The sequence below is a fragment of the Kogia breviceps genome, chromosome 5 (genome assembly GCF_026419965.1).
Source record: "Kogia breviceps isolate mKogBre1 chromosome 5, mKogBre1 haplotype 1, whole genome shotgun sequence".
In the NCBI taxonomy this organism is placed as follows: domain Eukaryota; kingdom Metazoa; phylum Chordata; class Mammalia; order Artiodactyla; family Physeteridae; genus Kogia; species Kogia breviceps.
Window position 1 is genome coordinate 149707875 of NC_081314.1, and position 22617 is coordinate 149730491.

Consider the following 22617-nt stretch of genomic DNA (forward strand, 5'->3'; position numbering starts at 1 on the left):
TTGTGTCTTCTTCAATTTCTTTCATTAGTATCTTTTAATTTTCAATGTACAGATCTTTTACCTCCTTGGTTAAATTTATTCCTAGGTGGGTTTTTTTTGATATAATTATAAATGGAATTGTTTTCTTAATTTCTCTTTCTGATAGTTCATTGTTGGTGTATAGAAATGCAACTGATTTTTGTTGATTTTGTATCCTGCAACTTTACTAATTTTGTTTATTAGTTCTAACAGTTTTTTGGTGGAGTCTTTAGGGTTTTCTGTATATAGTGTCATGTCATCTTCAAATGGAGACATTTTTACTTCTTCCTGTCCAATTTGGATGCCTTTTCTTTCTTTTTCTTTCCAAATAACTGTGCTGGGACTTTTAGGACTGTGTTGAATAAAAGTGGTAAGAGGGGCATCCTTGTCTTGTTCCTGATCTTAGAGGAAAAGCTTTTAGCTTTTAACCATTGAATATGATGTTAGATGTGGACTTGTCATATATGGCCTGTATTATGTTGTGGTATGTCCCACCTATACCCAGTTTTTTGAGAGGTTTTATAATGGAAGGTAGTTGAATTTTATCAAATGCTTTTTCTGCATATATTGAGATGATCATATGATTTTTATGCTTCATTTTGTTAATGTGGCATATTACATTTATGGATTTGCTAAGTTGAACCATCCCTGCATCCCAGGAATAAATCCCACTTGATTATGGTGTGTGATCCTTTTAATGTATTTTTTTAATTTTTAATTTTATATTAAAGTATAGTTGATTCACAATGTTGTGTTAGTTTCAGGTGTACAGCAAAGAGACTTTAGTCATAAATATTCATATATCTATTCTTTTTCAGATTCTTTCCCATGTAGGTTATTACAGAGTACTGAGTAGAGTTCCCTGTGCTGTACAGTAGGTCCTTGTTGATTGTCTGTTTTACATTTAGTAGCGTGCATATGCCAATCCCAACCTCCCAATTCATACCCTGCCCCTGACCTTTCCCCCTTAATGTATCGTTGAATTGGTTTGCTAATATTGTATTGAGAATTTTCCAACTATGTTCATTAGGGATATTGGCCTGTGATTTTCTTTTCTTGTAGTGTTCTATGTCTGGCTTAGGTATCAGAGTAATGCTGGCCTCTTGTAGAATGAGAAGTGAGTTTGGAAGAGTTCCCTTATCTTCTGTTTTTGGAAGAATTTGAGAAGGTTTGGTATGAATTCTTTGAATTTTTGGTGGAATTTGTCAGTGAGGCAGTTTGGTCCTGGACTTTTGTTTGTTGGGAGGTTTTTGATTACTGATTCAATCTCCTACTAGTAATTGGTCTGTTCAGATTTCTTGTATCTTCATGATTTATTCTTGGTAGGCTGTATGTTTCTAGGAATTTATCAATTTCTTCTGGGTTATCCAATTTGTTGGCATATAATTATTCATACTGTCTCTTATGATCCTTTGTGTGATATCAGTTATAATAGCTCCTCTTTCATTTACAATTTTATATATTTCAGTCCTCTTCTTGGTAAGTCTGGCTAAAAATTTGTCTATTTTGTTTATCTTTTAAAAAAGGAAACTCATTGATCTTTTCTGTTGTCTTGTTAGTCTCTATCTCATTTATTTCCTTCCTTCTACTAACTTTGGGCTAATTTGTTCTTCTTTTTCTAGTTCCTTGAGGTGCAAAGTTAGATTTGCTTATTTGAGATCTTCATTTTTTCTTAATGTAGGCATTATTACTGTAAACTTCCCTCTTAGAACTGCTTTTGCTGCATCCCATAAGTTTTGGTGTGTTGTATTTCCATTTTTGTGTGTTTCAAGATATTTTTTGATTTCTCTTTTGAATTCTTCTTTGACCCATTGGTTGTTTGGGAGCATGTTGTTTAATCTCCACATATTTGTGAATTTTCCAGTTTTCTTCTTGTAATTGATTTCTAGTTTCATACCACTGCTATGAGAAAAGATGTTTGATATGATTTCGGTCTTCTTAAATTTATTAAGACTTGTTTTGTGGTTTAACATATGACCTATCCTGGAGAATGTTCCTTGAGTTCTTGAGAAAATGTATATACTCTGCTGCTGTTGCCTGGAATGTTGTATAGGTCTGTTAATCCATCTGGTCTAATGTGTAGTTTAAGTCAAGTGTCGCCTTATGATTTTCTGCCTGGATGATTTATCCATTGTGGAAAATTGGCTACTGAAGTCCCCTACAATTATTGGATTTCTGTCTATTTCTCTCTTCAGCTCCCTTAATATTTTCCATAATATTTAGGTGCTCTGTCTTTTGAAGTTTTAATTGAGCATGTTATATGACTCAATTTTCTCTCTTTCCTTAGCATAGCAGTTATACTTGATCTTTTTTGCTTTTTTAATTGGTTTCCCTACAGTTTTCAATATGTATTTACAGCTGTTTCGAGTCTGTTTTCATCTAACACTCTTAGGCTTCATGGTTAGTGTGAGCACTTTATGATAACAGAGTAATCCTGATTTCTCCCTCCTGTCCCTTGCATCATCATATTCATTCATTTTATTATACATAAGCATAGATATACATACATACATAAGCATACATGGTTAAATACTGTGTTGCTATTATTTTGGACAAATTGTTAGATTCATTAAGAATAGGAAAAATAGGGCTTCCCTGGTGGCTCAGTGGTTGGGAGTCCGCCTGCCGATGCAAGGGACGTGGGTTCGTGCCCCAGTCTGGGAGGATCCCACATGCCACGGAATGGTTGGGCCTGTGAGCCATGGCCGCTGGGCCTGTGCATCCGGAGCCTGTGCTCCGTGGGGGGAGAGGCCACAGCAGTGAGAGGGCCGCATACTGCAAAAGAAAAAAAAAAGAATAGGAAAAATAAAAGTTTTAGTTTTATCTTCATTTATTTCTGTTTCAGTGATTTTCTTTCTTTATGCAGATCTGTGTTTCTGATCTACAGGCAGACCACAGAGATATTGCAGGTTCATTTCCAGACCACCGCAATAAAGCAAGTTGCACGAATTTTTTGGTTTCCCAGTGCATATAAAAGTTATGTTTACACTATGCTGTTGTCTGTTAGGTGTGTGGTAGCATTATGTCTAAAACAGCAATGTACATACCTTAATTAAAATATACTTTATTGCTAAAAAATGCTAACCATCATCTGAGCCTTCAGTGAGTTCTAATCTTTTTGCAATAGTAACATGAAAGATGTTGATCACAGATTACTGTAACAAATACAATAATAATGAAAAAGTTTGAAATGTTGTGAGAATTACCAAAATGTGACACACAGACACAAAGTGAGCAAAGGCTGTTGGGAAATGGCGCCGATAGGGTTGCTCGATGCAAGGTTGCCACAAGCCTTCAATTTGTAAAAAGTACGGTATCTGTGAAGCACAATAAAATGAGATCTGCCTGTATATCATTTTCCTTCTTTCTAAAGAACTTCTTTTAACATTTCTTGCAAAGCAGGCCTACTGGCAACAAGTTCCCTCTATTTTGTTTGTCTGAGAAAGTCTTTATTTCTCCTTCACTTCTGAAGGATAATTTCACAGGGTGCAGAATTCTAGGTTGGTGGGTTATTTTCTCTCAACACTTTAAATATTTCACTCCACTCTCTTCTCACTTGCATAGTTTCTGAGAATTCAGATGAAATTTTATCTTTGTTCCCCAGTATGTAGGTGTTTTTTCCCTCCAGCTTCTTTCAGGATTTTTTCTTTATCTTTTTAGTGTCTGTAGTTTGAAAATGACATGCCTAGTTTTACATTTTTTTTTTCCCCCCACATTTATCTTGCTTGTGTGCACTCCTGGATCTGTGGGTAGGTGTTTGACATTAATTTGGGGAAATTCTCAGTCATTAGTTTTTCAACTACTTCTTCTGATCCCACCTCTCATTCTTCTCCTGGTACTTCCGTTTTGTGTCTACTATACCTTTTGTTGTTGTCCTACAGCCCTTGGATATGTTGTTGTATTTTTTAGCCTGTTTTCTGTGCTTTTCAGCTTTGGAGGTTTCTGTTGTCATTTCCTCAAGCTTGGAGGCTTGTTGCTCAGCTGTGTCCTTACTAATGAGCCCATTGAAGACATCCTTCATTTCTGTTACGTTGTTTTTCATCTTGAGCATTTGTTTTTGGTTCTTTTCAAGAATTTCCCTTTCTCTGCTTACATTGACCATCTGTCCCTGCACACTGTCTGCTTTATCCATTAGAGCCCTGAGAATATGAATCATAGTTGTTAAATTCCCAGCCTGATAATTACATTATCCCTGCTGTGTCTGAGTCTGGTTCTAAGCCTCGCTGTGTGTCTTATACTGTTATTATGTCTTGTGGTTTTCTCCTGATAGCCAGGCATGATGACTGGATAAAGGTTCAGTGCAAACAGGCCTGTAGTGATGTGGTGGTGAGATGCAGGTTGGGGAGAGTTCTGTGGTCCTTCTGGGGTCTCAGTGTTTCAATGAGCCTGGGCCTTTGCACTGTGAACTTCACAGGTGCTTCTCAGTTTCTTTTCCTGTTTTAGGTTGGACAGGATGGCTGGAGGGGGCTCAAGTTGGATATTTCTTGTTCTCCAGCTGGTTAGGTTCTGTTAACTAGTTTCTCCTGAGTGGAGACCCTGTTAAGAAGAACAGAATACTCTGGTGTATTTCAAATGCTTCCTTTCGAACTTGTCAGAATCACGAGGGGACTTTTCTCTGATGTTTACTGTGGGGACCCCTGTGACTGAGTCCATCCGGAGTTTAGACTCTCAGGCTTGTCCACAGTGGGCCCCAGCAACTTGTCAACCACAGTTCATGTTTCCTCCCCTGGCAAGTTGTGATTCTCTGTACGATCCTCCTCAACTTATGAAGGGGCTACGTCCTGACACACCCATCATAAGTTGAAAATATCAAAGTCCAAAATGCAGGGACTTCCCTGGTGGTGCAGTGGTTAAGAATCTGCCTGCCAATCCAGGGGACACGAGTTTGAGCCCTGGTCTGGGAAGATCCCACATGCCGCGGAGCAGCTAAGCCTATGAGCCACAACTACTGAGCCCACGTGCCACAACTACTGAAGCCCCCCGCATTCCTAGAACCTGTGCTCCGCAACAAGAGAAGCCACCGCAACGAGAAGCCTGTGCACTGCAATGAAGAGTAGCCCCCATTCGCTGCAACTAGAGAAAGCCCGCGTGCAGCAACGAAGACCCAACACAGTCAAAAATAAATAAATAAATTTATTAAAAAAAAACAAAAAAACTTCAAAATGCACATAACACACCTAAGTTCCCGAACATCACAGCTGAGCCTTGTCTGCCTTAAATGTGCTCAGAGCACTCACATGAGCCTACAGTTGGGCAAGATCATAACCAAAGCCCATTTGATAATAAAGTGTTGACTATCTCATGTAATTGACTCAGTACTGTACTGAAAGTGTCGTTCACCCTAGTGATCTCATGGCTGACAGGGCTGTGGCTTGTGTGGCTCGTGTGTTTTATTGTGTATTGCTAGCCGGGAAAAGATCAAAATTCAAAATTCGAGGCATAGTCTTTACTGAATTCCTATTGCACCATTGTAAAGTTGAACCATCATAAGTAGGGGACCGTCTGTATTAGTCTCTCAATTTCTCCTATTTGGGGGCAGCAGTTTGCTCCGTGACCTCATTTTTCTTGTGGATCTAAGAAGAGTTCTTGATGTTTCAGTTTGTTCAGCTTTTTACTTGCTAGGACAGAATGACAACTTCCCCCCAAGAGCAGGAGTGATGCAGGGAGGGCCGCTCCACCACTTCTACTCCATATTGTACTGGGAAACCTAACCAGTGCAAAAGGGAGAGAAGAAGTGAAAGGCACACAGAATGAAGACAAAGAAATAAACCATCCTTTTCTCAGACAGCATGATTGTCTTTGTAGAAAATCCCAAGGAATCTCCAAAAACTTTCCTAGACTAGTAGGCAAGTTTAAGAAGATCACAAAGTCAACATACAAAAACCAGTCATATTTTTATATAAATACTAGCACTGTACAATACTATTTACAATAGCTACAAAATGATGAAATCTGACAAAACATGTACAAGATCTGTATGCTGAAATCTACGTGATGCTGATAGATACACATTGTTTATGGGCTAGAAGACAACCTTATAAGGATGTCTCTTCTCCCCAGATTAATCTGTAGATTTGATACAATTCCAGTAAAAATCTAAGCAGGAGTTTTTGTAGATAAGTTCATTGTAAAATTTACGTGGAATGTAAACAAACTAGAATAGCTGATACAATTTTTAAAAGAACAAAATTGGAAGAATTATAGTACCGGACTTTAAAACTTAGTATAAAGCTCTGGTAGTCAAGACTGTGAAACTGGTGAAACGATAGACACGTAAGTCCATGGAACAGAATAGACAGTATATTCCTACAAATATGGTCAACTGATTCTTAACAGAGGGGCAAAGTCAATTTAATGAAGAAAAGATAGTCTTTTCACCTAATTATATTGGAACAGTTGTCCATCCATGTGCAAAAAAAGAACTTCAACTTTAAGCCTCATACCTCATACTAAACAATGAACTCAAAATTGATTACAGCTCTAATTGCTTAGAACATAAAACTATAAAATTCTCGGAAGAAATCACAGGAGAAAGTGTTCATGGGTTAGTCAAAGGGTTTTTAGGTGTGACTCTAAAAGCATAATCTATTAAAGATAAAGTTGATAAATTGGACTTCATCAAAAGTAAAAATGTCTGTTCTGTAAAAGACAGTGTTAAGAGAATGAAAAGACATGCTAAGATTAGGAGAAAATATTTGCAAATCACATATCCAGTGTGTATACTGAATATACAAAGAATTCTCAAAATTCAACACTCCCGAGGGGCACCTAGGGGTGCTGGGCCTCTCTTGACTTCGGTGCCACGGGACCTCTGTGGCACTCCTGCTTTGATGTTCCACGTTTTTTTTTCCTTTGTTAAATAAACATCAACATTTAATTCCAAATTAGGCCAGGAAATTGACATAGTCAAGTATAATCTAGAAACAGTTACTTTTTAAAAACATTTTTATTGGACTATAATTGCTTTACAGTGGTGTGTTAGATGCTGCTGTGTAACAAAGTGAATCAGCTATATGTGTACGTATATCCCCACATCCCCTCCCTCTTGCGTCTCCCTCCCACCCTCCCTATCCCACCCTTCTATGTGGTCACAAAGCACTGAGCTGATCTCCCTGTGCTATGCAGCTGCTTCCCACTATCTGTTTTACATTTGGTAGTGTATATGTGTCCATGCCACTCTCTCACTTCATCCCAGCTTACCCTTCCCCCTCCCTGTGTCCTCAAGTCCATATTCTACGTCTGTGTCTTTATTCCTGTCCTGCTCCTAGGTTCATGAGAACCTTTTTCTTTTTTAGATTCCATATATGTGTGTTAGCATATGGTATTTGTTTTTCTCTTTCTGACTGACTTCACTCTGTATGACAGACTCTAGTCCCATCCACCTCACTACAAATAACTCAGTTTCGTTTCTTTTTATGGCTGAGTAATATTCCATTGTATACATGTGCCACATCTTCTTTCTCCATTCATCTGTTGATGGACACTTAGGTTGCTTCCATGTCCTGGCTATTGTAAATAGTGCTGCAATGAACATTGTGGTACATGACTCTTTGAATTATGGTTTTCTCAAGGTATATGGCCAGTAGTGGGATTGTTGGGCCATATGGTAGTTCTATTTTTAGTTTTTTAAGGAACCTCCATACTGTTCTCCATAGTGGCTGTATCAATTTACATTCCCACCAACAGTGCAAGAGTGTTCCCTTTTCTCCACACCCTCTCCAGCATTTATTGTTTGTAGATTTTTTGATGATGGCCATTCTGACCGGTGTGAGGTGATACCTCATTGTAGTTTGATTTGCATTTCTCTAATGATTAGTGATGTTGAGCATCTTTTCATGTGTTTGTTGGCAATCTGTACATCTTTAGAGAAATGTCTATTTAGGTCTTCTGCCCATATTTCGATTGGGTTGTTTGTCTTTTTGATATTGAGCTGCATGAGCTGCTTGTATATTTTGGAGATTAATCCTTTGTCAGTTGCTTCATTTGCAAATATTTTCTCCCATTCTGAGGGTTGTCTTTTGGTCTTGTTTATGGTATCCTTTGCTGTGCAAAAGCTTTGAAGTTTCATTAGGTCCCATTTGTTTATTTTTGTTTTTATTTCCATTTCTCTAGGAGGTGGGTCAAAAAGGATCTTGCTCTGATTTATGTCACAGAGTGTTCTGCCTATGTTTTCCTCTAAGAGTTTTATACTGTCTAGCCTTGCATTTAGGTCTTTAACCCATTTTGAGTTTATTTTTGGGTATGGTGTTAGGAAGTGTTCTAATTTCATCCTTTTACATGTAGCTGTCCAGTTTTCCCAGCACCACTTTTGAAGAGGCTGTCTTTTTTTCCATTGTATACTCTTGCCTCCTTTATCAAAGATAAGGTGACCATATGTGTGTGGGTTTATCTCTGGGCTTTCTATCCTGTTCCATTGATCTATATTTCTGTTTTTCTGCCAGTACCATACTGTCTTGATTACCGTAGCTTTGTAGTATAGTCTGAAGTCCAGGAGCCTGATTCCTCCAGCTCTGTTTTTCTTTCTGAAGATTGTTTTGGCTATTTGGGGTCTTTTGTGTTTCCATACAAATTGTGCAATTTTTTGTTCTAGTTCTGTGAAAAATGCCATTGGTAGTTTGATAGGGATTGCATTGAATCTATAGATTGCTTTGGGTGGTATAGTAATTTTCACAATGTTGATTTTTCCAATCCAAGAACATGGTATATCTCTCCATCTGTTTGTATCATCTTTAATTTCTTTCATCAGTGTCTTATAGTTTTTTGCATACAGGTCTTTTGTCTCCTTAGGTAGCTTTATTCCTAGGTATTTTATTTTTTATGTTGCAGTAGTAAATGGGAGTGTCTCTTTAATATCTCTTTCAGATTTTTCATCATTAGTGTATAGGAATGCAGGAGACTTCTGTGCATTAATTTTTGTATGCTGCTACTCTACCAACTTCATTGATTAGCTCTAGTAGTTTTCTGGTAGCATCTTTAGGATTCTCTCTGTATAGTATCATGTCATCTGCAAACAGTGACAGGTCTTCTTTTCCAATTTGGATTCCTTTTATTTCTTTTTCTTCTCTGATTGCTGTGGTTAAAACTTCCAAAACTATGTTGAATAATAGTGGTGAGAGTGGGCAACCTTGTCTTGTTCCTGATCTTAGAGGAAATGGTTTCAGTTTTTCACCATTGAGAATGATGTTGGCTATGGGTTTGTCATATATGGCCTTTATTATGTTAAGGTAGGTTCCCTGTATGCCTACTTTCTGGAGAGTTTTTATCATAAGTCGGTGTTGAATTTTGTCAAAAGCTTTTTCTGCATCTGTTGAGATTATCATATGGTTTTTATCCTTCAATTTGCTAATATGGTTTATCACATTGATTGATTTGCATATATTGAAGAAGCCTTGCATTCCTGGAATAAACCCCACTTGTTCATGGTGTATGATCCTTTTAATGTGCTGTTGGATTCTGTTTGCTAGCATTTTGTTGAGTATTTTTGCATCTGTGTTCATCAGAGATATTGGCTGTAGTTTTCTTCTTTTGTGACATCTTTGTCTGGTTTTGGTATCAGGGCGATGTTGGCCTCGTAGAATGAGTTTGGGAGTATTCCTCCCTCTGCTATCTTTTGGAAGAGTTTGAGAAGGGTGGGTATTAGCTCTTCTCTAAATGTTTGATAGAATTTGCCTGTGAAGCCATCTGGTCCTGGGCTTTTGTTTGTTGGAAGATTTTTAATCACAGTTTCAATTTCAGTGCTTGTGTTTCATCTGTTTATGTTTTCTATTTCCTCCTGGTTCAGTCTTGGAAGCTTGTGCTTTTCTAAGAATTTGTCCATTTCTTCCAGGTTGTCCATTTTATTGGCATATAGTTGCTTGTAGTAATCTCTCATGATCCTTTGTATTTCTACAGTGTCAGTTGTTACTTCTCCTTTTTCATTTCTATTTCTGTTGAGTTGAGTCTTCTCCCTTTTTTTCTTGGTAAGTCTGGCTAATGGTTTATCAATTCTGTTTATCTTTTCAAAGAACCAGCTTTTAGTTTTATTGGTCTTTGCTATCATTTCCTTCATTTGTTTTTATTTTTGATCTGATCTTTATGATTTCTTTCCTTCTGCTAACTTTGGGGGTTTTTTGTTTTTCTTTCTCTAATTGCTTTAGGTGTAAGGTTAGGTTGTTTGAGATATTTCTTGTTTCTTGAGGAAGGATTGTATTGCTATAAACTTCCCTCTTAGAACTGCTTTTGCTGCATCTCATAGGTTTTGGGTCATTGTGTTATCATTGTCATTTGTTTCTAGGTATTTTTTGATTTCCTCTTTGATCTTTTCAGTGATCTCTTGGTTATTTAGTAGTGTATTGTTTAGCCTCTATATGTTCGTATTTTTTACAGATATTTTTTCCTGTAATTGATATCTAGTCTGATAGCGTTGTGGTCAGAAAAGATACCTGATACGATTTCGATTTTATTAAATTTACCAAGGCTTGATTTGTGACCCAGGATATGATCTATCCTGGAGAATGTTCTATGAGCACTTGAGAAGAAAGTATTCTGGGTTTTTTTTGGATGGAATATCATATAAATATCAATTAAGTCCATCTTGTTTAATGTATCATTTAAAGCTTGTGTCTCCTTATTTATTTTCATTTTGGATGATCTGTCTATTGGTGAAAGTGGGGTTTTAAGTCCCCTACTATCATTGTGTTACTGTCAATTTCCCCTTTTATGGCTGTTAGCATTTGCCTTATGTATTGAGGTGCTCCTATGTTGGGTGCATAAATATTTACAATTGTTATATCTTCTTTATGGATTGATCCCTTGATCATTATGTAGTGTCCTTCTTTGTCTCTTGTAATAGTCTTTATTTTAAAGTCTGTTTTGTCTGCTATGAGAATTGCTACTCCAGCTTTCTTTTGATTTCCATTTGCATGGAATATCTTTTTCCATCCCCTCACTTTCAGTCTGTATGTGTCCCTAGGTCTGAAGTGGGTCTCTGTAGACAGCATATGTATGGGTCTTGTTTTTGTATCCATTCAGCCAGTCTGTGTCTTTTGTTTGGAGCATTTAATCCATTCATGTGTAAGGTAATTATCGATATGTATGTTCCTATTACCATTTTCTTAATTTTTGGGGGTTTGTTTTTGTAGGTTTTTTCCTTCTCTTGTGTCTCCTGTCTGGAGAAGTTCCTTTAGCATTTCTTGTAAAGCTGGTTTGGTGGTGCTGAATTCTCTTAACTTTTCCTTATCTGTAAAGGTTTTAATTTCTCCATAGAATCTGAATGAGATCCTTGCTGGGTAGAGTAATCTTGGTTGTAGTTTTTTTCCCTTTCATCACTTTAAGTATGTCCTGCCACTCCCTTCTGGCTTGCAGAGTTTCTGCTGAAAAATCATCTGTTAACCTTATGGGGATTCCCTTGTATGTTCTTTGTTGCTGTTCCCTTGCTGCTTTTAATATTTTTTTCTTTGTATTTAATTTTTGATAGTTTGATTATTATGTGTCTTGGTGTGTTTATCCTTGGGTTTATCCTGTATGAGACTCTCTGTGCTTCCTGGACTTGATTGACTATTTCCTTTCCCATGTTAGGGAAGTTTTTGACTATAATCTCTTCAAATATTTTCTCAGACCCTTTCTTTCTCTCTTCTTCTTCTGGGACCCCTATAATTCGAATGTTGGTGCGTTTAATGTTGTCCCAGAGGTCTCTGAGACTGTCCTCAATTCTTTTTTCTTTATTCTGCTCCCTGGCAGTTATTTCCACCCTTTTATCTTCCAGGTCACTTATCCGTTCTTCTGCCTCAGTTATTCTGTTATTGATTCCTTCTAGGGTATTTTTAATTTCAGTAATTGTGTTGTTTATCACTGTTTGTTTGCTCTTTAGTTCTTCTGGATCCTTGTTAACTGTTTCTTGTATTTTCTCCATTCTGCTTCTGAGATTTTGGATCATCTTTACTATCATTACTCTGAATTCTTTTTCTGGTAGGTTGCATATTTCATAATCTTCATTTATTTGGTCTTTTAGGTTTTTACCTTGCTCCTTTGCCTGTAGCATTTTTTTTTGTCGTTATATATATATATTTTTGATGGGTGGTGCTGTATTCCTGTCTTACTGGTTGTTTGGCCTGAGATGTCCAGCAGTGGAGTTGGCAGGCAGTTGAATAGAGCTGGGTCTTGGTGCTGAGATGAGGATCTCCTGGAGGCCTCACTCCGACTGATATTCCCTGGGATCTGAGGTTCTCTGTTAGTCCAGCAGTTTGGACTCGGAGCTCCCACCATGGGAGCTCGGGCCTGACCTCCAGCCTGGGAACCAAGATCTGCAAGCTTCATGGCACAGTTAAAAAAAAAAAAAAAAAAAAGGAAGAAATAAAGAAAAAAAGGAGCAGTACAATATCAAAGAATGAAAAACAAAATAAAATTAGAAAGATAAACAATATATTAGGAAAAATAAAACTATAATTGAAACAACTGCAAGAAGGTAAGATAAAACCACAGCAGAAAAAAGAAGTGGGGGGGGGGAGCAACAAGCCAGGAGGAGAGATCACTAATGAAGTAAAAAGAATAAAATAAAATTAGAAAAATAAAAGGTTTATTAGGAAAAACAAAAATCTAAAAGAATCAATGACAGTGAATCAACAAGGTAAGATAGAACCCCAATCTAAAAGAGGAAAAAAGAAAAAAAAAAGCGTTGGCTATGAGGGCAGAGTTCAGGGGAGGGTGGAACAGGCAGAGGTGGGGTTTAGGGTGGGGCAGGACCTAGGTGGGTGGGGGGGTGACGTTTGAGCGTGGGGCGGGGCCTCTGCTTAGGGCGGAAGGGGAGAGGCAGCTCGTGGAAGGGAGGGCCTCTGGAGTGTGGAGCTCCGGAGTCTGGAGGTAGGGCCCTGAGTGGGGTTGTGTGGGTGGGGTTTAGGCCCAGCGCGTTGGAGTAGGTCTCAGAAGGGGTCTCCGGGTGTAGGGGCGGGGCTTGGGCTCCGCATGGCAGGAGGGGGCCTGGGTGGGCAGAGGATCAGGCCCAGGACCCCAACAGGCTCCTGGGGGCCCGAGTGGGCAGGGCAGACCTGACCACGCCCCCTTCCGATCCTCTGCCTTCCCAACGGTCCCCCAATTTCCCCTTTCGGGTGTGGGATCCCTTCCCCTCCCCCAGGCGCCCCTCAGGGGCGCCAATCCTGTCCCACCTCCGCTTCTCCTCCCCCCTCACTCCCCCCACGTCCTACCAGTCATTGAGGGGTCCTCCTGTCCCCTTAGGTGTCCATGGTCCCCCACTGGTGCCTGGTAGGTGCCCTAGTTGTGAGGAGACGCAAATTCCGCCGCCTCCTAGTACGCCATCTTGACTCTGACCCTGATGTTCCACGTTTTTAAGAAGTGACTTCAGCCAACTTAAAGGGTGGTGAGAATCCTGAGGATACCCCAGACCACGTTGATACTGTTGGAGAGTTAAGACCCCGAAACACTTGAGGGCTTTAGGGACGTGGGGACAGCTGACTGCTGAGTGAGTGGGGTGGGCGCGAGGCTGATTTCCCTGACCGTTAGCCACGCCCAGTTCCGAGCTCCACGCGGCTCAATGGGGCTTAAACCCAGGCTGTGACTGGACTCGGTGACCACTGCCGTGTGGGCGCAAGAGAAGCCACCCCCCTGGGCCGGTCAGCTCAGCCCGCTCTGTACCTCTGGAGGTGACAGACGTGAAGACCCCAGAGTCTGAGCATCGAGGGGGCTGCACAGACACGGTGTCTCCTGTGCATCTCCCTCCCTGCAGTTTGAGTTCATGATCGAGTCCATCCTCTATGCCCGGGACGCGTGGCTGAAGGAGGACGGGGTCATCTGGCCGACCACGGCCGCGCTGCACCTGGTGCCCTGCAGCGCCGACAGGGACTACCGCAGCAAGGTGCTCTTCTGGGACAACGCCTACGAGTTCGACCTCAGTGCCCTGAAGTGAGTGTCACCGGGCCCTCCCGGGCTGTGGGAGCGTGCGGGGCGGGCTGCAGGTCTGGGACCTGCCACCGCGCTGAGCTCAGTTTGCTCACGTGATTAAGAAGTTTGCACTTTGCCTTCCAGGTCTTTAAACCAACAACAGATGTGATGGGAAGTTGAAGTGTCCCATTTATAAGACCCCAAATATAATGGAAAAAATAAGGTCATGTTTATAAACGCGTGGGCCGTTAAAACAAATGGATGTTCCCACTAAGAGCCGTAACTTTTATTTTTACTTTTTTTGTGGTATGCGGGCCTCTCACTGTTGTGGCGTCTCCCGTTGCGGAGTACAGGCTCCGGACGGACAGACTCAGCAGCCACGGCTCACGGGCCCAGCCGCTCCGCAGCACGTGGGATCTTCCCGGACCGGGGCACGAAGCCGCGTCCCCTGCATTGGCAGGCGGACTCTCAACCACTGCGCCACCAGGGAAGCCCCGAGAGCCGTAACTTTTTAACAAGAGTCAGAAAATGTGTTAGTGAAGGCATCACAGGCATTTGGCAAAGAAAGCGGTGCTTCGCAAAAGTTCATTTCCTGGTGTGTAACATACGTCAGGCTTGTGGTAGAGCTTCAGGTTTTAACATAAAACAGTACTCTCAAGGCCTTCATGGTTGTCACATCGCCTCCTCTGAGAAGGATAGTGACACGTGTCGGCTGCATCCCCTCTGAGGTGCCGTGGGACGTGGGCAGGAGAGACCTAGTGGCAGCCCTGGAATTAGGGAAGGGCCCCTTTGTCAGAGGCAGAAAGAAGCTTCTGTTCAATGAGCCTGGACACCTGCTAGGTGTCCAGCTGGGGAGTTGGCAGCAAGATGGGGGCCTCTGGGCCTTTTTATTTTTTGTTAAAAAACTCAAAAAAAGAAGAAGTATCAACATAAAGGTATGGAATCTTCCCTAGTCACTGTACTCTCAACCCAAATCCCAAAGGGGATAGAGAGGAAGGGTCTCCAACAGTCGTTCCGTGGTTCATGTAAGACTAATGTGTGGGAAGGGCTGGGAAGGTTTGAAAAGAGCAGAGGGTGGGGGTGTGTGTGTGGTTTCTTATGCTGCCCGAATTAACGCCCAGTAATGAAAGCGACAAGGGAAGACGGAGGAAGCTCTGAACAGGGTCTGTGGTGTCTGGAAAAGGTGCACAGTGAACTGGAGGGTGGGGGGATAACGTGCTGAGGCCGCACGTTACCTGGGACACTGGTTGGCCCCTTGGAGGAGATGTCTGTTCTCCCCTCACACCATTCGTTAACATTTAATTTCCCGTGGATTCCGTGTTCTCTGGGTGTGTGCTGAGCCCCCGCGAGTAGGACACTGAGGGGCCCCGGAGGGCTGGCCGCCTCAGCCCTGCCTCTCGCCCGCTGAGTTAGGATTCCTGCTAACGCAGAGGAGGCGTGATAGCCTGCGATGTGCGTAAATGATATTGAGCAATTACTTTGACTTTTCCCCAGATCTTTAGCAATTAAGGAGTTTTTTTCGAAGCCCAAGTATAACCATATTTTGAAACCAGAAGACTGTCTCTCTGAGCCGTGCACCATATTACAGCTGGACATGAGAACTGTGCAGATCGCCGACCTCGAGGTGACCCTTCCTTCCTATTCAAATAAACAAGTTAAACTTGTTGCTGTTGATTTTCCCACAGTCTTTTTTTTTCCTATTCTGATTTTGTTTTTTAGGTTATTTTCTTTATAGTTAACCTCTTTAACGTCTTCAGTTACTTTTAGATTTATGTGTAATAATCTCAGCATCTTCAGATTCAAATAAATTATATGTTTCATCATGGAATTTGAACTGAATTTTTTTTCTAAATTTTTTTAGCTCCCATTGATGATAAAATTCTTTTACCTGCCCTCTGTGGCCACGAGGTGGCGTGTGTGGGTTCCGGACGGCCCCGTTTTAAGGGCTGCTCTGAGGTGGAGGAACCCCCTTCTGGAACTTAGATGGGCAAAACCACGTGCAAACTGAATTTTTGAGGTTTAGTTAGTTTGGGGATTGTAGAGACTTAGTCTGAAGCTTTGTATTTGTACAAAGAATTGAGAAGAAGGAGTATTCCACTTGAATTTGGGGACAGAAAATTAGGCAAATGAGACCCAAATTGTTCAAAACCTTTTCTGATTATCTGCAGCCTTTGAGTTCAGGATGCAGGTTTTAACATTTACTTTCCCTAGGAGGAAATATGGTTTTTGATGTGTTCAGCTAAACTAGCAAGTTACAGATTTGTGGTATAACTACTGAAATAGACGGTGTGGCTGCCTGGGGCAGTGCTGTGGGATCTGGGACAGAGCCCCACGGAGGCGGAAGCTCCCCCCCGGTCCCCAGCACCCCTTTCTTCCTCATTTGCTTGAACACAGATGATGAAAGGTGAGCTGAACTTTGACATCAAGAAGGCAGGCACCCTACACGGATTCACAGCCTGGTTCAGTGTCCGGTTCCAGAACCTGGAGGCGGATGAGCCACAGCTGGTGCTGAGCACGGGCCCGCTGCACCCGTGAGTGCGCCCCTCCTTCTCCTGTGGGCAGCGCAGAAAGCCTGGCAGAGTCACGAGTTGAAAGATCTAGTAATATTGGGAGTGGGCCCAAATCTCTCCGGACGCGGTTGAGCCCTGGCCCAGGGCATGTGGGTGGGAGGGCTGGCGGTGAGTCCGGCTTGCGCCCCCCGCATCGGGCTTCCTCGGGGCTGGAGTCGGGGGGGTCCCCGACACCCTGGATGGTCAGGCTCCACCTTCTCTCCTTGGCCCCAAACGCTGCTGCAGCTCTTCACCATCTGACACAGGAACAGTCTACAGGGTTCCAGGGGCTTTTACTCCGACTGCTGGGGAAGGCACATGTCTCCCGAGACACGTTTTTTGAGCAGTAAGGTTTTGGGGCTGCTTGCTTCCTCCTGCGTGTGGGGAAGCGCACCTTGTCTGTCGTGGTGCTGGACACAGCGGCCCCTGGCGGGGGCACTGCCTTCATTCGGCAACTTCCACTGCCCCTTTCAGTAACGGCCCCACTGCCCCCCTGCACCGTGTGGTCGGCAGAAGTGAGCAAGGCCCAGGGAGGGACGCAGACGCCCGAGTCAGATGCCCCCGTGGTCTTTGGGCCCAGGGGCTCCTCAGTGTCCTTTGTGGAAGTTGGGCAGGAGGCCGAGCTGCCTGACCAGAGCCCCCTTTCAGGCCCCGCAGGAGAAGGGCCTTGGGCCGCCGCGAGCCGTGTGTGCCTGGCGTTTCCCACCCAAGCGTCTGCATGGGGTCATCCACACACAGGTGGCATGGGGACGGGATGGGGGGCAGGGCGTGCGCCAGGGAGGGAGACCCCCCCGGTGGCTGAGGGGGCAGCCCAGCGTCAGGGAGAATGTGACACGAGGGGGAGACGCAGCAGAGCCTCACTGCGGGATGTGACCTGGGTCCTTTCAGGCGCTTGGGCGTGACAGTCACGGGACTTACAGAATCCGGGGTGTCACTGCTCCCCCAAATGCTGCACTTGTTTGCTCACACTCAACTGAACCTTCACAGGAATTATGACTTTTTTTGGACACGATTTCAGCAGCGTGTATCTCGCTTTAACTGCAGAAACTAGAACCGTGGGCGTCAGCAGTTCAGAGAAGGTGGCTTTGGGTGGGCACTGCTGTGCCAGCTCGTGGAGGCTGGGCTGACCCCACAAGGGGATGGGGACAGGCGGCCCCTGGGGACCTGTGTCTGGCCACGTCTCCCTGCGGCCCTGCCTCCTTGGCACCAGGGAATCTCTGCAGTGTCCAGGAGGCCCCCCGGGTTGTGGGTCCATGCGGGTCCCATGAAGCCATCTGATCACAGGGTGGGGGCATGGCAGTCCCTATGGGCTCCCCGAAGGGTGACACCACGCCCCTGTCTTGCAGCACCACCCACTGGAAGCAGGTGCTGTTCATGATGGATGAGCCCGTGTCCGTCCTCGCAGGAGACGTGGTCACAGGCTCAGTGGTGTTGCAGAGAAACCCCGTGTGGAGACGGCACATGTCTGTCACTCTGAGCTGGGCCGTCACTTCTAGACAAGACCCTGAGTCGCAGAAAGTAAGACATTTAGCTGTGGAGTCACGGGCTGTGGTGCCAGTCCGGGCAGCTGGTGGGTCTGTGATAGTCGCGGTGGCAGATGCCTATTCCCACCCGGCGGACCCCGTGGCCAGAGCTGGGGCCGAGGGCCGGGCCATGGTGCAGCCTCGCTCACCCCGCGTGCCTTGCTGTGGGCAATGTGGACGTGCGGTGGAGTCGTGTTCTGGCTGTGGCAGCAGTTTGAGGGCTGAAGGGACCCCGTGGCCAGGCGGGGCCTTAGGGCTCACGGCTCACAGAGTCCACGGAAGATCCTCCTCTTCAGACTCTGGGTTAAAGCAGGAGAGGGAAGAAAATAATCAAATGGTTTCCCTTTATTTTGTAGTACCTGTTTTGCGCTTTGCTTTACGCTGATTTTACGTTAAAACAGTTTAAAATCTTGTCGTTGAAAGTCTGCACCTGAATACCAGACTCTTGCCCGGTATTAAATTATTATTAGGAAATACTGTGTGTTAATCAAACTGAAATGATGTGTCATCTGATTGGTTTGTTTTCTTTGTCTTTCTCAGGTTGGAGAGAAAGTCTTTCCCATCTGGAGATGACAGGTGCAGCTCTGCGTGGGCTGCAGCGTCTTGGAGGGACAGACGTGACTCAGTGGAGTCGGCCCTGGACGGGAACGTGTGTCCTGTGGAAGCCGCGGACTTGCTCCAGGATGGGGTGGTAACACCCTCACCCGAGGGCACGGGGCCGCGGGCCCTCCCCAGACGCGGGGTCCACGCTCGCCATTGTCACTGCCCTGCCTGTCCTTAGAACTGGGCTGTGTTTCCAGGTGTCCACCTGTGGGTAGTTGATGGCCCAGTGTCCCTCAGCCAGGTCTAGTTCTAAGCTCGTAGGACACTCTCGTCAACCCTGTGCTCCTGTGAAGGTGGCTGTTCATACGTCGTGTGTGCGTGTCCTTCCCGCCCTCGGCTCACCCACTCAGCTCGCGGGATGTGGGCTCACACAGAGCCTTGTGGGAGCCTGAGGTGCGCTGCATGCGATGGGGCTCTGCATGGGGTAGTCCACTTGTAGAGACGTCTTCCAGATAAATTATGTGTTGGCACATAGTACATGCTCAATAAATATTTTTTAATAAATGAATGTTGGTGTATATCCTGTTTCTATGCACACACATTATTTTGCAAAAGCATGGATCATACTGTGTGCATTGCTCTGTAACCTTTCTCATCTAATATTATGAAGAAAATTTCATGCCAGTAGGTACATGTTTGCATTTTTTGGTGTGTGTGGTTTTGATTTTTAGTGAATTTTTATTGAAATATAAATTATGTACACCAAGCCGCTTAAGTCATGAGTATACAGATGGATGAAGTTTCACAAAGTGGGCACAAGTCTATCAGTGCCGTTTTCCCAACAACGTTTACTCATCTCGTGTCACATTTTGTAATGCTCACAACACTTCAAGTTTTTTTTACTGTTATGATATTTGTTATGGTAATCTGCGCTCAGTGGTTTTTGACGTTACTACTATGACTCACTGAAGGTTCAGATGGTGGTTAGCATTTTGTTAGCAATAAAGCATTTTGTAATTAAGGTATGTACTTTTTAAAAGACATATTTCTACAATACACTAGACTACAGTGTAAATATTACTTTTATATGCTCTAGAAAACCAAACGTTGTGTGTGACTATTTACCGAGGTGGTCTGGAGTCAGGCCTGTAATATCTCCAAGGTATGCCTGTAATGGGTATAGAGTTTGTGTCACAAGATAAAAGAGCTTCTTCTATCACGAGATGGATGGCAGTGATAGTAGTACAGTATGATGAACGTCTTCAGTGCTCACTGAACTGTACACTAAAAATGAGTAAAGTAAGCTGGTAAATTTTGCATTATGTGTATTTTAACAATGTAGAAAAATGAAAAATACTTAGAGAAGAATGAAAATGAGAACAATACACCAAAACTTGTGCAAAACAGTGAAAGCAGTGCTCAGAGAGAAATTTATAAGGGTAAATGTGAATATTTAAAAAAAGAATGCTCTCAGTCCAGTGAATAACTTTACACCCTAAGGGTCTAGAAAAAGAAGAGCCAGCTTAAGCCTAGGAAGCTGGACTGAGCTCTTGAGACGCGCGACAACTTGAATGGACCCAGAGACTAATGTCAAGTGATAAGAGCAAATCCCAAAGATTGTATGCTGTAAAATTATATGACCATAATTAGATAATGCTCCTGAAAAAACAAAAATATGGTGAATAAAGAGGTAGCATGAGGGAAATCTTTGTGTGGATGGAACAGTTTTATATCTTCTTTTTCTTTTGTTTTTTTTTGGCCACACCACGACTTGTGGGATCTTAGTTTCGCAACCAGGGATCAAACCCGGGGCCAAGACAGTGAAAGCCCAAGTCTTAACCACTGGACCTCCAGGGAATCCCCAACAGTTTTGCATCCTGATGGAGATGATGGTTACATGAATCTACACATGTGATAAAATGATGTGACTATACATAAACATTACATCGATGTCAAAAATTTTTATATTGTCCCACAATTATGAAAGATGCAGCCATTGGAGAAACGAGGTGAAGGGATAATGGGACTTCTCTGTACTACTTTTACAACTTCCTGTGAATCTACGATTATTTCAAAATAAAAGGTTTAAATTTTAAAATGTAAATTTTTCATGTGTTTAAAGCTGCATAAGTTATATCACTGAGTATGTACTGGGAATTCAAATAAAAATTAGGATTTGGTCATTGAGCAAGAAAGAGCAATACGTTTGTTTTGTATGGAAATGATCGTAACTTGCAATTCAGCTCTGAATAGTCTCCACCCCAGCCTCAGGGATGCTACATGGTGGCCAGTGTAACATCGGCATACTGTTTGTCAGCTGAGAGAATTAAACTTACGATTACCTTCCAGGCATTGTTCTGGAACCCTGAGAAATAATTACCAAGCTTAGTTCAACTCAGGAACAATCTATCACCTCAGAAGGTAATTGCACACTTGAAACTGTTGAGCCTAGGCAGGGCAGTTTAGCCTTCCCTGGGCATGTCAGATTGGGTTCCTGTACACAAGGCCATTTCCATTTTGGATAACAAACTAGTTAGTGCCCAGTGGGAGATGAAATCACACAGCCCCTCCCCATATCTCTGGCAACCGGTCATCGCTTTTCAGAACAGCGCATGAGATTGCCCTCCTACGCCAGGGCAGCGGAGACTGGCTTTGGTCAGGACGCTGGTGTGACTGGGGCCTCAGGGCTGCGAAGGAGATGCTAAGCCTCTTCTAGAATCTCTCCCACTCACTCTGTTCTCTTCTTTCTAAATCAGAAGTCATGCTCATATCTCTTGCATTCCCCCCTCTATTTCAATTTCTTCTTTGTATTGATTTTTTATGGTACGATTACATTATGGTTTTACTATAGCAACTTAAAAAATTTCTTCTGTTTATCTTTTTTTCTGTTCTACTAGTAATTCCCCTTTAACTAAATTCTTTCCTCTTTAAATGTCTTTCTTGGTTTCCCTGGTCATTTCCATTTCTCTTCTTTAATATTTGTTCATTTTCAAAAAAACCCCCAAAATCTCTTCCATGTAATTAAGATAATCAAATATACTTGATTATAGATCAAAATATATCATGTATTGATTGCATAACCATTTTGTCCTTTTTCTTTTATTTTTTCTTCTCGGCCCTTTACACCTTAAGAGTGTGTCTTAACCCCTGTTGTATTTCTATTCCTTGCTTCTTTTCTTGGTTGTGTTTTCTCTTCAGCTTTCATGCACTCATTTTTTTAGAGCCTTTTGTTTCTTTTAAGCATATATCCAATCATTTTTCCTATGAATTAATATTTCAAGTCATTTTCTTCATTCTTCCATTTATCTACTTCTGCAACGTACATCACCCTTTTCTCTTTCTGCTACTAATTACAGTATTTCTGTTGTTTCCATGATTTTCCACCATCCTCTATTTTCAGAGGAGTATTTGTTGTCCTTTCCCTTGTTTTCCTTTGGTTTATACTTAACTCTACTATCTTTTAGCCTACACACATCTGCATACCCTAATACATCTGCACACCCTAATACATCTGCACACCCTAATACATCTGCACACCAGAATTTGCAGTTATGTTTGTGGCAATTATCTTCCTCCTCCATAGGGCTGGTTATTACACTCGCTTTATAGTCTTAACTTTAATGTGGTCAAATCTTTTAATATTTTAATCTTTACTTGTTATTTTAAACATCTGAGGAAAATGTATCTGGCCTAAACTCTTGAAGATATTCTCTATATTAATTCCAAAGTATTTAATAGATTTGTTTTTATAATTAGATGTTCAATGCTTATGAAAATTATGGCATTATATCAGAAATATCTGAGATCATTTGTAGAAAAGAACATCATGTTTGTGAAAGACTCTTCCCACTTCTCTGCTTTACTTCCTCCATCATATATCAGGACTAGAAAAATGTGTAGGGTGATTTCCAGGAATTCTAATGTGTTTTGTAGGGGCCTCCTGGACCAAAATGTTTGTATTTAATGATTTAGCTTTATAATGATTTCTCTTGATACCTCCTGGAAAAATTGCTTACACATTTTTCTTCTGTTAAAAATTGCTTTGACTATTCTTGACATTATGCATATCATAGACATTCTACAGTTGGGAAAATCATTTTTCAGAATTAGAT

General features: G+C 42.4%; 1 protein-coding gene across 1 annotated transcript in view; it reads left to right on the forward strand.

Annotated features, from left to right (window-relative positions):
- PRMT2 (protein arginine methyltransferase 2) overlaps positions 1–19073 on the forward strand; it is a 47619-nt gene extending 28546 nt beyond the window's left edge. Inside the window, 5 exon segments of the mRNA XM_059065560.2 lie at positions 13736–13911; positions 15385–15514; positions 16285–16421; positions 17786–17957; positions 18503–19073. Of these exon segments, the coding sequence (XP_058921543.2) occupies positions 13736–13911; positions 15385–15514; positions 16285–16421; positions 17786–17957; positions 18503–18535 (648 nt within the window). The 3' untranslated portion in view covers positions 18536–19073.
- The last annotated feature ends 3544 nt before the right edge of the window (positions 19074–22617 follow it).